This window comes from Chanodichthys erythropterus, chromosome 17, assembly GCF_024489055.1.
Source record: "Chanodichthys erythropterus isolate Z2021 chromosome 17, ASM2448905v1, whole genome shotgun sequence".
NCBI classification, from domain to species: Eukaryota; Metazoa; Chordata; class Actinopteri; order Cypriniformes; family Xenocyprididae; genus Chanodichthys; species Chanodichthys erythropterus.
Window position 1 is genome coordinate 21,395,952 of NC_090237.1, and position 14,189 is coordinate 21,410,140.

The 14,189-nt window shown below is 38.8% G+C and overlaps 1 protein-coding gene across 1 annotated transcript; it reads right to left on the reverse strand.

The window, feature by feature from the left end:
- Positions 1 to 3,366: 3,366 nt before the first annotated feature.
- LOC137005106 (sialate:O-sulfotransferase 1) lies at positions 3,367 to 13,653 on the reverse strand. The gene is made up of 8 exons (XM_067365889.1): positions 13,236 to 13,653; positions 12,942 to 13,056; positions 10,402 to 10,586; positions 6,550 to 6,671; positions 5,987 to 6,158; positions 5,462 to 5,626; positions 3,891 to 4,091; positions 3,367 to 3,719 (listed from the first exon to the last, which is right to left on the reverse strand). Exons 1-8 carry the CDS (start codon positions 13,651 to 13,653, stop codon positions 3,367 to 3,369), a joined length of 1,731 nt encoding a protein of 576 aa, XP_067221990.1.
- Positions 13,654 to 14,189: the final 536 nt, after the last annotated feature.

Sequence of the window (14,189 nt, forward strand, 5' to 3'; positions counted from 1 at the left end):
TCTCATCTTTTGGATACATCCTACACAGCCCTATGTCTAATGACTTAAAGACTTAATAAAACTATACATTTTGTTGCATGGTTTTTAGTTTAAAATGTGACCTCTGATAAAATCACTGGAATTTTGGAAATTTGCTTTATGTTTGTAAAATTATGATTGTATTCATCACAAATACATGTTATGGTTTAAAATGTATGTGGTACCTCTGCCAGCCTCTGTCATTGTACGGAAGAGGTATTTTCATGCTTTGGTAAGTACACCCTGCCACAGTTCTTCTCATCTCAGACATGTTTGAACTGTACACACACGCGCTAGGGCAAGAGTCAGCTGCACTGAACTTCAGCTACCATTAGAGAGGCACGTACCCATATTTAAAAGACAGATTGCCTGCAGCTTCAAATGACACAAGGGAATGAACAGCAAGGCCTTTTACTGTTTGCTGCACTCCGAGGGGGCTCAAAGCAATGATCAAGCAGAGGGAACAAAAATATGATTAAAGAGTGATGCAAGACAGATGCAGGCACCCTGTCTTCTATAAAAAGGCGACAAAACGTAGGAAAAAAAGCTTTTAAAGAACTGTTTTTTTGCCACATTAATCCTGAGGTTTGTATATTATATGTTAGTTAATTCTGGTAGATTCAGTAAAGCAATGAATGCTTGCACACATTGCTTAGTAAATGGTAAACAACAAGTCTCCCAGGCATCTGTCAGATTTATTTTCCTTAGAATATCTTAAGAGTGATTCTCTGAAACATTCAAATGACTTTATATTCTCAAACAATCTTTTGTTACCACTTCTCAGAAGATGAAAAAAGACAACGGCTTGCATCATGAATTTTATTCATTGTGTTTTCACAACAGCAGTCAAACCTTGGGGGCCGGCCCCTCTCAATAGCATCCATTCAAGTGAATAGCAGTCACAGAGTCTGACCGATATTTTATGAAAATCAAAAAAATTACTTGAGCTCATTATGCCTCTTGTTCCTTTGCTCTAGGTTGGCAGAAATAGAACCTATTTACTTCTGTAGAAAATTCAGTGAATATAATCAATCCATAATGGAATTGGATTTTTTTTTTTTTTTTTTTTGTCCATGGAATGAGGCACCAGAACATGAACAACCTTCTGTACACACACACACACACACACAAACACACACACACACAGTAGACGTAGGCAATCACATACTAATGTACACATATCGATGTAGCGCATATGTGCCCCATATACTGCAGCGATGTGCATGGAAATAAAATTCTGTTTCATTTAGACATTAATCTGTCACAGTTCTCGAGGCAAGACACAATGACCTCAGCACCAAGCCTGCAGGAAATCACAGTGGGGGCGCAATGGAATTCATTTATAATTCATATCAGGCGCACAGCATTTTATTCTCCATGGCAAAGGCTTATAGAACAAACCTAAAGCGAAATCTGATATATTTCATTAAACCTGGCTCATTAATTATACTTGTATTAAGCTTACTGATGTATATCTCTTTTTAAGAATCCTTTGGGGACAAAATATTATAACTTATAGTTAATAAAGGCTTAAAGGGATAGTTCACCCAAAAATGAAAATCATTTACTCACCCTCATGTCATTCCAAACTTTCCAAACAAGAAAGGTATTTTGAGGAAAGTTTCAGCTGTTAATCAAAGACAATCAGCTCCAATGTTATTTTGGACAACACTAACTTACCTTGTAGAGGCAAAAACTGAAACATTTCTCAAAATGTCTTCTTTTGTGCTGCGGATAAGAAAGAAAGCCATGGCAGTTTGGTGCACTGTTGTTAATGTTAACTAAAACTAAATCTATTATGGTTTAAAAAACATTCTAAAATGGTTTTCATTAATGGAAATAAAGCTGAAATAAAATAAAATCTAAAATTAAAAGCATATTCAAAATGTTAATAAATACTATAATAGTACATTCACAATACTGCAATAACACCAGTTTGGGATAAACATGAGGTTGAGTAAATGACAGAATTTTAATTTCGGGGGAACCATCCCAGTTTAATCGAGTCACCCTGAAAGTATAAACAGTGTGGAACACTATTAAACTGCTCTTTTTGTTTTAACATCCCAACCAGTCCAGCATAGCAACACTGACTCAACCAATGGTGTGAGTTTGGGGGTGTTACTGTTGGTTTTTCAGACCAATGACAGATCAGAGGAGAGTTTGTTTAGAGTTACATACTCCAGCTTTATGTAACACTAATCACTGGTATTAAATTATGGATCAAACTCTAACAGTGCGAAAATTTTATTTAGTCTACACTGAATGACGCTAATCGATTGATCTTTTGTGTCTCAATGAATAACTCTACAGAAACAGACCCCCGGAGGGATTCCTGCCACCAGCACTACAGTGACATTGTCTGAATTTGCAGCTGATCCCAGTTTGGCAATGTGCAAAAGAGTATAACACCAGAGCTTAATCCAGACACATCTGGAGCATGCCGGCGGCGTGCTAATCAGCTCTGGGAGGATTAGCATCAGGCTAGCGTCATTCCGCAAGGCAAGTCTTGTCTAGTCCAGCTGAAAGCTTCCTTTCCAAGCGGGATGAGGACAGTCACTACTCATTTGACTTTGATATATGCTAAGTCTGTTTGCTATGTCATATTTTCTTGATCTTGAATGTTTGGAAGGAAAACCAGTTATTCTGCTACCTCGTCATAGAGTATTACGTTTCTCATCCATCAGGGCCGTAACCACCATAGACACGTTGCACTCGATATTCAGATTTGGTTTACCAATGACCTATTCGATACTTGATTCTTCTCAATTGATAACATTTGGTCCCCCCTTGTCTTCAATATGTGGTTACATCCATGTCATCTGTTATGGTAATAGATTACATCCATTGATATCAGCTCTGTAAACAGTCTAAAGGGTCCATACACAAAAAAAGTCACTGTATAGTAATAAAATTATAATGTTGTTATTGTGGTAGACATGTCATTATCATCTGCAGTACATGTCAGATTAGTTCATAAGCAATTACATCTGTTGTTAATTAGGCCTCTTGTTGACTTGTAGTTGAAGTATGTAAGCACTCAACTTTCCTCCCAAAGTGGGAAGAAGAAATTATTTTGCATCCGACTAGAGATGTTTTTGAGTTTCAGGTCTGCAATCTTTGTAATTATTCACCACATTATGTCAACAGTGTTGAACTTTGTTCCCCTTTACAGACCGCCGTTAAAACATGACGATCTCTTAACGCACCAGTGAAGAACAGCATCATATGGCATTATTTTCGACCTCAATATGTGCGGAAATAAATGTATCAAAATATCTCCTGGACATGGTAGTAGCATTGAAACTTGAGCAAGACGACCACTTCTGTGCTCTAGTTCTGGGCTTATCATCTTGGAAGATACTCCTGTGGCAAGCCAGAATGGTTGCTGGCTCTGAGTGCCTGGTCCACAGTAATGATGTAACCATCAATCAGCCGTTTCATATCTGGGGTGAAGGGGTCAAAGGTGGGCCGTCGCGCACCTGAGCGCTTGAAGTGGCCATCTTTGTTGCACTCAGCACAGAGAAGACGATCTTCACTGACACTGGTATTGAGGAAGGAAGTGATGGATCGTAACGTGGGCACCAATGCCTCCTGTAATTCCTCATAGTGCACCACCAGAAGGTTCTTTCCATAACGCAGCCAGTCCAATACGTGAGAAGCCCACCAGGAGGCATAACTACCCACAAATTCTGGCCACTCTAGAAAGAGGGGAAAGTAGGACAGCATGAATTACTTAAAGGATCTGCACTATATATTACCAGCCTAATATTGTCCTTGCAAGATTTTGTATTTTTGTAATGAGAATACAGTAAGGTGTGCGTCTCATTTTTGTGCCTACGAGTCATGGACCCCTTATAATGTGCTCATACCTTTGCTCTTCCAGTGCTGATCAGAAGCGTAACCAAGATGCCCGGCGCACTTGCGGTTGAACTCAGCCATGAGTGAGCGGTAGGGGTTTCTTATCAACAGTATTGCTGAATCATACATCTCTACATCCCGCTGGCCGCTCTCATGCGTCTTCACGCAGATGGTTCGTCCACTCTTCCAGTAATCTTTCTCACCCTTGAAGCCTGCACAGTTGGGAAGAGAAGAGGATTAGAATATACAGCCAACTGCATGTGGCGACCGCTCAGTGCAGCCTCTGAATCCAAACATATACGTTCCAAAAAACTGCATCAAAAAATGGTGTTAGTCCAGGCATGAGCATCACGGCCCCCCTCAGGCAAATGTGTCAGCTTCTGTGATGGATTTGAAAAGGCACTGTGACTTTCAAGGCAGGTCAAGTTCTTTAATAATAGAACAAAAATATGCTCAATAAAGTTTGGCATTTGAAAGAGAACAGAAAGTCAGCTGTGCCCAGACACACAATATCAATCGATCTCAAATGACGTTTATTTATGGATTTGAAAAGAAGAAAAATGTAGATAAACTTCACATAAACTCTATAAAAGAGGCTCTGCTTGATGTATCTACAGCCCCATGTCAAAAAAGTCATATTTTACCTGAATTTGCAGTCCAAATTGTATGTGATAAGATAAAACTGTTGTGTAGCACAAAAAAATGGCAAGAACAGACATCTTTCTGTTGAGTTATTCTTGCGAGCTGCACTAAATAACATACAGCATGTAGATAGATTCACAAACAAATTACTCTAAGAGACAGTTCTTAAAATTAATCATTAAAAAAACTCACAAACCCTGAAGTTACTGTTTAATTCAGACTGAATGAACATACTGGACCCGTTGCAGTTGTTCTAGACATTATGACGTGACCTGACGTAGTACTCGGAATTTGTCCTCTGCATTTAACCCATCCAGGTTAATGCACACACATTAGAAACAGTGAGTAATGAACATACACACACTGCAAGCCATTTGCTGCAGCTCCCTGGGAGTGATTGGGGGTTAGGTGCCTTGCTCAAGGGCACCTGGGTATTGAGTCCATTCACTCCCCCAACTACATTTACCTGCTGGAATTAACCTTCAGGTTACAAGTCTGACTCTTTAGGCCATGTCTGCCCCCAACTAAAATATTCCCAAATGAATCAAAACATGGAATAGAATTTGAATGGAATGGAATATCATTGATTTAACAACTTGTAATTCTGAATTGAATCACGATATCCATAGTGATACCCAGTCCTAATGACAATTTGTGCAGTATGTGCTTAGTAATGCAGTTATGTCATGATGTTGTGGTTACAGATTAAAATCTGGTTAAATGTCCATTTTGCATTAGAGACATCATTTTCTTGAGTGTCTGTTTATGTGCATGAGAGAAAAGATATGACGTCTTTATGATAAACTCATCTCATCCACAGTCTGAGCAATAATATTTTTCAGTGGCTTGATTTGTGGGAAAGATTGCCTCTAGCAATGATGCATGCAGTCTTTTAAAATGGTAAGATATATTATCGCTGATAGAGTGGTGATAGTGTTACCTCTGTTGTAAAGGGTGCCATCAAAATAGTAACTGCCTGTGTAGTAGCCTGTGGCAAGCTCGATCAGGTGCCTCACCCAGGTGTTCCCAGCACCAGGAAAACTGGACAAAGCCACCAGTGAGCTCGACTTCTCAGGTAGAAACTTCTTCTCTGTGCATCTGGAATCTGGACCAAAAAAAACAAAACAAAAAAAAAACAAAATATATATATATATATATATATATATATATATATATATATATATATATATATATACATACACAATTTTTATTTATTTATTTATTTATTTTTTTTTCTGGTTGTGTGTAGCACCTACAGCTCTGCATAGCCTTCTGAAGGATCCGGATGTTACGTAAGAATGGCTAAAGTTTATTTTTAACAACAACTGTTTAAAACTTTCTTTCTTAGAATTGAAGGAGTAGGTACCCTGTTTAATTCAAGCATACAGTACATCTCAAGGCTGAACTCAACTAGGGGAATGAGAGCACAGAGGTAATAATTAAGACCAATGAGAAGGTATCTTACCTTGAACAGGTGTCTGATAGACCTGGAGGAATAGCTGTTGGGAACTCTGGGTAGGCAGACTGCTGTTTTCCACAGCACAAAGCTCCTCTTTTACTGGCTCGTGTAGAGTGAAGTGAGGGGTGGCATAGCCACAGAAACAGTCTGGGTTCCTGACCAAGGCCAGAGGAAACTCCTGATAAGAGAGAGTAAATGTGAATGAATCACACTAAGAGCCAACATCTAAGTCTGTCCATCCATACTTCAAATTACAACTATTTGGGTTATCATTATCTGAAAACGTTCCCAAGCACTGCAATTAGCTTCTCAACTAAAGACGAAGATAAATCAATTTACCATGTTGCTGGTGTGCAACAAAGCATGACCATCTGATAGAAAGGACTCAAATTATGCCACAATCCAGGCGATGAAGTGGCGTAGAGGATTGATTACAGAGTGAATTTGTGCTCTTTAGGGACACATTAAACAAGCAGACTGTGTTTAGAAGACTGTGGGGAAAAAATGTGTGCACCTAGAAGAGCAGCAGCTAAAGCCGAATGAATCTATATACATTCAATAAGTCAGACCTGATCCATACAGGTCTTTATGCACCATTGGGAGGTGAGGTTGGGCTGGACAGCATGGGCCAGGGAAGTTGCTGTTGTCTTGTCAGGATTTTTGAAACACCCCCGGTAGCGCACGTTCCTGTCTAAAGGCAGGGAAGAATAGAGAACATTGAGTGACAGGAGTAAAAATGTAGGAAAAAGAATTTGTGCCAACACTCATTGTTCATTGCTCTAAGGTCTGTAATGTTGCAGTGAATAAGTAATAACAAATACGTATGAAAAGCAAAGAAGCCACATTTCACAGAGATAGGAAAATCTAATATATGCTATCTAATATATATATATATATATATATATATATATAGAAATAAATTTGATTTAAAAACAAAACAAAACAAAAAACATTTATTTTATACATTTATTTTGAACTTCTCATGATAACAGAAGTACACAACATAATTATTAATAATATTATGTTTAATTTATATACACTACCATTCAAAAGTTTGAGGTCAGTAAATTTTTTTATGTTTTGTATTTTGTAAGTAAGTATTATTTGATTCAAAACACAGTAAAAACAGTAATATTGCAAAACATTACTACAATTTAAAATAACTGTTTTCTATTTGAATATAAAATGTCCTTTATTCCTGTGATGGCAAAGCTGAATTTTCAGCAAAAAGTAGAGTAGAGTATTTTTTTTTTATCATTTATATGTCTGCATAATTATATAATCATAATAAATGTGTTTTCTGTATAACTATATAAATGTCCACAAAACTAATTTCCAGCCAGTGTTGAAAGTGGAGAAACTGATTAAAAACATGGACCGGATGTGAGTGGATACTTCATGACACTTTGTCACCTTTGCAGAGTAAACAAGCACTCTATAACCGAAACCCCAGGGCTTTTGTTTGTCTCTCCAAATAACAGAAGAGGCCCAGCAGACAGCTGATCACATGTTCCTTTGTGAGGGCCGTAAATGAGACACAGCTGCCCGAAAACATCAAACAAAGCACTATTAAAACAGACTATAGCACAGTGGAGAACTGCAGGTCTCGGGTGAGTCTCTGAACTTACTAGACAGGAGGTAGACTGTTCAACTTTACCAAAAACAAAGCAGACCCCAGTCACTGATACAGGTGTGGAAAAGGAAATCTGAGTTTGCAGAATATTGTGCAAAGAATATTCTTCACACAAAAATAAGCTATGCACTATAGGCTTGTCAGAGTTATGATCTGTTTTCTGTTTCATTGTTTTCATTTGACCCCGTTTTCTGAGTGTGTTTGATTGCATTCTGTTCACCTGTTGTCTAATTAATTAACTCATTAGTTCCTCATTTGGTCTTGTATATATTCTCCTTGTGTTCCTGAATTCATTTGTCCTGTCCAAGTCTACACTCAAGTGTTGTGAAGTCTGTTTTCCTGAGTGAGTTTAGATTAAAGACTGTTTTTAAATTAATATTTTACAAGATTACGGTTTTTACTGCATTTTTTTTATCACAACCTTTAAAAACCTTAAAAAATCTTACCAACTCCAAACTTTTGAACAGTAGTGTACATTAAATGTTTATTTTTTTTAAATATTGATGAGTCTGGCTACTTTAATGAAATAATGTTCATTATGCATTTTAAAGATTAAAGGTGGGTTATGTATTTTTTCAACTACGCTGTTGGACATTGTTGATATTTGAAATCAACCCAAACAAAACCACCCCTCTCTTCATTGCTCCGCCTCCAAAACTCACCCTCCAATCTTAACCACCCTGCTCCGAGTCAGTCTCGAACCCCGGCCCGATCGCTGCTGGTAGGCGAGGCGAGTGCACTGACATTGACGCCAAACACCGCATTCTATAGCGGTCGTCAGTGTGCAGTGGTTTACCTGCTTAACTCTCACTATCTGGCCACTGTTACACACGCAATGCGAGAGTGGATGTCTGTTTATCACAGCTGACGCACAACAAAAACGCTTCACAAAAAAAAATGCACAGATGATGAATGAATGAACGATCATTGTTAGTCGCCAATAGCACAGCAGCTCCAGACAATCAATGAACCCAAAACCCAGTTTTACTCACATGTGAAGCAGAATCAAAGCAGCCTCCATGTCTGTTTTCAGACCTTCCCACTTAGCTCTCTCCAGCGCTGGAAAGCTTTTCTAATATTAAAACGGGTCCTAAAGCACTTGCCCAGCCATAAACCTTCATTCCAGTGATATTCTTTTGAGCTCTTTTGTATTGTCTCATCATCTCTCTTTCTGTGTTTTTTTCTTCTTCTTTTTTTCAATTCTCCCGCTTGCTCGTTCCCTCTTCTTGACCATCATACGCCCCTAATGCTGACTGATTAGACGTTTGTTGTTGGTGTCGGCCCAACTAACTTCCAAACAGTGTTTTTGAAAAAATACATACCCCACCTTTAAGTTACCATTTTAACTTTAGACTAAGTCAATCATCACAGTTTCCGATTCATGCATTTACATATGGTTGTCAATCCAGAAATTTTGCAGTGTTTTAACAGCAAGAAAAACTAAATTTGTATTTAAAAGCTGTCTTAACTGATACTTTTTTACATTGTATTTACACTTTGTTGGTTATAATGAAAGGATTCGCGAGCGTGCAGCTCACATTGAACAAAAAAAAAATATATCCTTGTGTGTTTTTAACGGTGTTAAGCAGATTCTGACTAATTTACTGAGTAAAGCCTCTGATAGGCCAACAGATATGATTGTAATTGGCTCCAGTGCTCAGTGCTCATAAAAACGCGCTGTAAATAGAAACCTTTGATGCCCAGAGAGTGTTCAAACTAACAAGAACGGGAGAGTTTTTTTTTGTTTTTGTTTTTTTGTAGCAAATGGTATCATTAGTACTTGTACGTTTGATAATCCTACTTTAGACAGCTGGAGAAAAAGGTACATTTTAGGGCTGCATGATTAATCGCATGCGATTGTCACGCGCATTTCGTCAGTAAAGCCGGTTCCCTGATTACCGCTAAATCGCCATCACCTGCTTTCAAATGGAGCGGCATTTAATAGACAGAGCCGTAGTTCACTGACAAGCTACGCAATATCGCGTTCATTATCGAAGGCGATTCATCTGTGATAATGAACGCGATATTGTGTGGCTTATCAGTGATCTACGGCTCTGTCTATTAAATGCCGCTCCATTTGAAAGAAGGTGATGACGATTTAGCGGTAATCAGGGAACCGGCTTTACTGAGGAAATGCGCGTGACAATCGCATGCGATTAATCGTGCAGCCCTAGTACATTTATGAGGCAAAGAGGGAACTTTACTGTTATAACTCAAAATGTCACTAAAGAAATTTACTTAATAGCATAAGTACGCATAACAATTAAAACAATCATTTAGAGACCTCTCCATGGCTTTTCGTTGCATTACAACAAAACATCTTAAAACCAACAGCCTGAACAATGCACAAATCCCTCTTAACAAGACATTATTATCTGGTACAATGGATAGTATTTTCAATTTAGGCCACAAAACATATGGTCAGTGCTTAATAGCTGTGTCTGTGAGTGCTATGCTGGGCCAAATCCAGTTGGCCTGAAACTGCAGAGGGACACTGGGTCTGAACTCTGAGGTCCAACAGCATGTGGAAGAGACTGATGAAGGAACCAGTTTCAAACATATGGCCACATCAAAGCTCCACTGCCACTGCCTCATTATCTATCTATCTATCTATCTATCTATCTATCTATCTATCTATCTATCTATCTATCTATCTATCTATCTATCTATCTATCTATCTATCTATCTATCTATCTATCTATCTATCTTATTTTGATTTTGTAAAGCTATGCATGACAGTGTGGGAATTTCTGTCCTGAGAATAAGTAAACTTATTTCAAGCACTCACATCTCCGCTGGCCAGGAAGAACCTCCTCCACCTTGTAAACGGACAGACGGGACACACCTCCACAGATGGCGCCCTTCTCGCCTTTGCAGTCCAAGTTACACTCCTCCTCTTTCATCCGAGTGCTTGTGATGCGGTTGCCACAGTAACATTCGGACCCATATTCAAGGCCAGCGAACTGGTACCCACTGTGTAAAACAAAACATTCAAAATCAAATTATACTCACAAAAAGTGAGCCACCATGGTTGAATAGCATGAATATTTATTGCAATAATTCTTTAATTTCTTAATACAAGACAATATTACATTTGTCATACTGTAACTAAAGATGTTAATACAATGTTATTACAATGTTAAAACTATATATATATATATATTCTCTGTGTGTGTGCATTTAATTTATCTTAATTGATCAATTGAAATGTTTCAGTAAGAACATTTATAATGTTACAAATTATTTCTATTTTCAAAGGCACTCTTTTACAGAAAAGCCTTACACAAGTAACTCGCATTAAAGCCCATGAATGCAGCCCAGACCCAGTAGGGATTCTGCTAAAGTCCACCAGCATCTCTCAGTCCATGCCTGCCTGTGAGCCCAGGGGGTTACCAGCTGGTGATTGGCCAGCTTGCTGAGCCAAACATCTGTCTCACCATTTCCATACCCTGTGGTGCTAGATTAACCAACTTTGTAGTGGCAGCCTTTCTCAGGGTACCATTGCGGACCACCTGGCCAGCTATCTCACACTAACAAGCTTGTCTAGCAAGATATTGCATACATCTCCATCTCAACTTTAATTTCAGTTGGCTAATGGTTGTGTTAACCACAATAATCATTCTCCATCTCAAAGCTTTTGTCCTTTGGCCCTCTTGACTTTTTGTGGAGGTTGCAAAAAGGCGCAGCACGATTCCATTCAAGCATGTTGGTGTAAGGCTCAACAGGTATTAGCTTGAGCCCCTCTGCAAATTGTTTCCCTGATCCTCTGCTTGAAACGTGTCATTGTCACTGCCATGGCAACCTAGCCAGGGACATTCCCACTGTTAATCTGTGCTTTGAATTAATCGCTCAGTCTGAGCAGACATGTACCTGCAGACACAAAACAGTGTAGATGATAATACTGGGATGACAGATCCTTTTCGTTCTGTGCGGTAATAGAGTATTAAAGAAAAATTATTTTTAGATATAAGTAACTTCTGGCTCAGGTTCCACAAATATGATGTCTTGTTGCTTATTTTTTAAGTGTTAGAGGCTGATCCCATGTTTGTGATGTGATAACTTTTAGATATGTTTGATGAACTATGTTTGATAAACTACCTTTTTTAAAGAAATTTTGATCAAAAGTGACAGTAAAAACATTCATAATGTTATAAAAACATATTTCAAAAGATGCTTTAAAAAAATATTTCTATTCATCAAACATATTAAGCAGCATAAGTGTTTTCAACATTGAATAATAAGAAATGTTTCTTGAGGACCAAATCAGCATATTAGAATGATTTCTGAAGGATCATGTGATCATGTGGGAGTAACATGGCTGAAAATTCATGATTACATTTTAAAATTTACAATTATTTCACATTGCTACTGTATTTTTGATCAAATAAATACAGCCTTGGTGAGCACAAGAGACTTCATACTGACCCTAAACCTTTTGAGCTTTATTTAGGCTTTGCAACCTCATTATCCATTTTTAACATATTTTCCCCCCACTAAATGATAAAAATGATAAAATCAGTTTAGCTTTAAACAGTATTTAGGCATTGCAGTAACAGTATGTTTATAAATACAAATTGAATATTATATGATACTAATTCTGCGGGTGACAATCAATATTTTCTAAACATTTAATGTATCTCCTTTTCTCTGTTCATTTGTTGAAATAGAAACAGAAAAATTACATCTTCAAGTTTGTTCTTTGTACAATTTATATAGACCTTCTCTCTAGTTGTAATGCAAGACCATAATATTGCACAGGTCATGATGTTTGAGGTAAAACCGTAAAGTTATCAACACTGTTAATTATGATTTTCTTCTTCATGGGAAGTTACTATGTCAACGTGAACACAGAAAATCATCTCTAGTGTATGTTAGGTTTCATGTTTCTAATGGACTATTTGGATTCCCCCTGAACATTGCAAATGTCACCCAAGTAATTAAATGTAATCTGAAACGTTGGGGGTAATTACAGGAGGTCAGCCTGCCTCACACTTGTTCTCTGGTGGTCAATTATCTATCGGCCTAAGAACTAGAGAAAGTGTATACTCCATCACGGCAGATAGATGTTTCTCCTCCAGCATTAGCGGAGCCCAGGTCCAGAGCTGCGCTCCATTAATTGGGCCTGATCCAATTCCCAGCATGAGCTCTGCCAGCTGGCACAGGGATTCACACCGCATGTTCTTTTCCCTAAACACTGTTTCATTATTTCATGATTTAAGATGAGCACAAAGGAGCCTCTAGGCAACAGATGTCCATCTGCTTTTCGGTTGCTCCACGATTACAACAAAAGCTGTGAGTATTTGAGAATATTGTGCATTAATCACATACCTTTCCGTGCAGGTGTCCTGACACAAGGTGCTGGTCATTTTCCGGAAGTCATAGAACACCATCCCTTTGAGTGCCCGGTCCTTGGCGTCATCCAGAAAGCAGCCGATGTACGTGCCTGAGCAAAGAATAACAATTGCATCACAAATTCAGAACGTGACCTTTTTCTGCGCAAACAGATGGGAAGATTCTGCAGCACAGCTTGGAATTGAGATAACTGAGAAAATAAGCCAATTATCATAAACAACCAATTTGTCATCCTGAAAAGCACACAGCTCATTTAGCACAGACTTTCACCTTTGTGTCGGATTTTTCTTTTCGGAAGAACTTTCTCCACTCTAGACGCTTCCTGTTCAGACATGAGGCTGTGGAACCAGCGACGTCTCAGATGTCGGATCTCCTGGTTTCGTGAGGTCAGCCATTGTGGTCCAGCATTGTCTTCAGACAAAACGCTTTGGTATCCCAACCCCTTGCTGTTGTGCCGCGCGCCCATTATTCCATAACTTGTCCGTAGGGCAGGTGCCTCCAGGGACCTGGGAGGAGACGGCAAAGACGGCAATGGAAAGTAACTGCTCGTCCCACGCTGTGACACCACCAATCCATGTCTCTGCAGAAGAAGGACACTTCCAGCCATAATGTAGGCAACACCGAGAAACAAGAAGAGCAGCTGAGTCCGTCGTAAAAAGCGTTGAAGCCTGTAGAAGGGCTTTGCCATGTTGCCCTCCTTCCAGGTTAGTGAAGAAAAATTGATTCTACAGTTTCATGCTTCCATTGTTCCAACCAAAAAAAAGGTAGAGATCTATTCCAGGAGCTTCATTCTCTCGAAAGCTCTACCACTGATACCGTATTCACATTCTGTTTAAAAACTCTTTGAGCACAAAATTCCTAAGGCAAAATGTCCCGCCGTTTACCTGTGAGAGGATTAAGTGAAAACTCGAGTTTGGCATTACATCCCCTTGATGACAGAAGTACTTGTGGCAGGATGTACTCTCAGCTCTTACGGCTCAAAGACTTCAGGGAACCTGGTGGGAAAATAGAAAGCAGTTAGACGCAAGTCGAAGCACATCTTTCACTTTTTTATTCTCAGAGATAGACCAGAGTGCTAGAGACAAGAAAGAAATATAGAGAGTGTGTGGCAGTTATTCTGGTAGTATGTCTCCATTAAGAGGAGAGAGCAAGGCTCGCTGGCTGGAGAAGCATTACCTGTTTGTGCTCCTGTCTGTCTTTATGAGTACACAACAAATGTGAAGA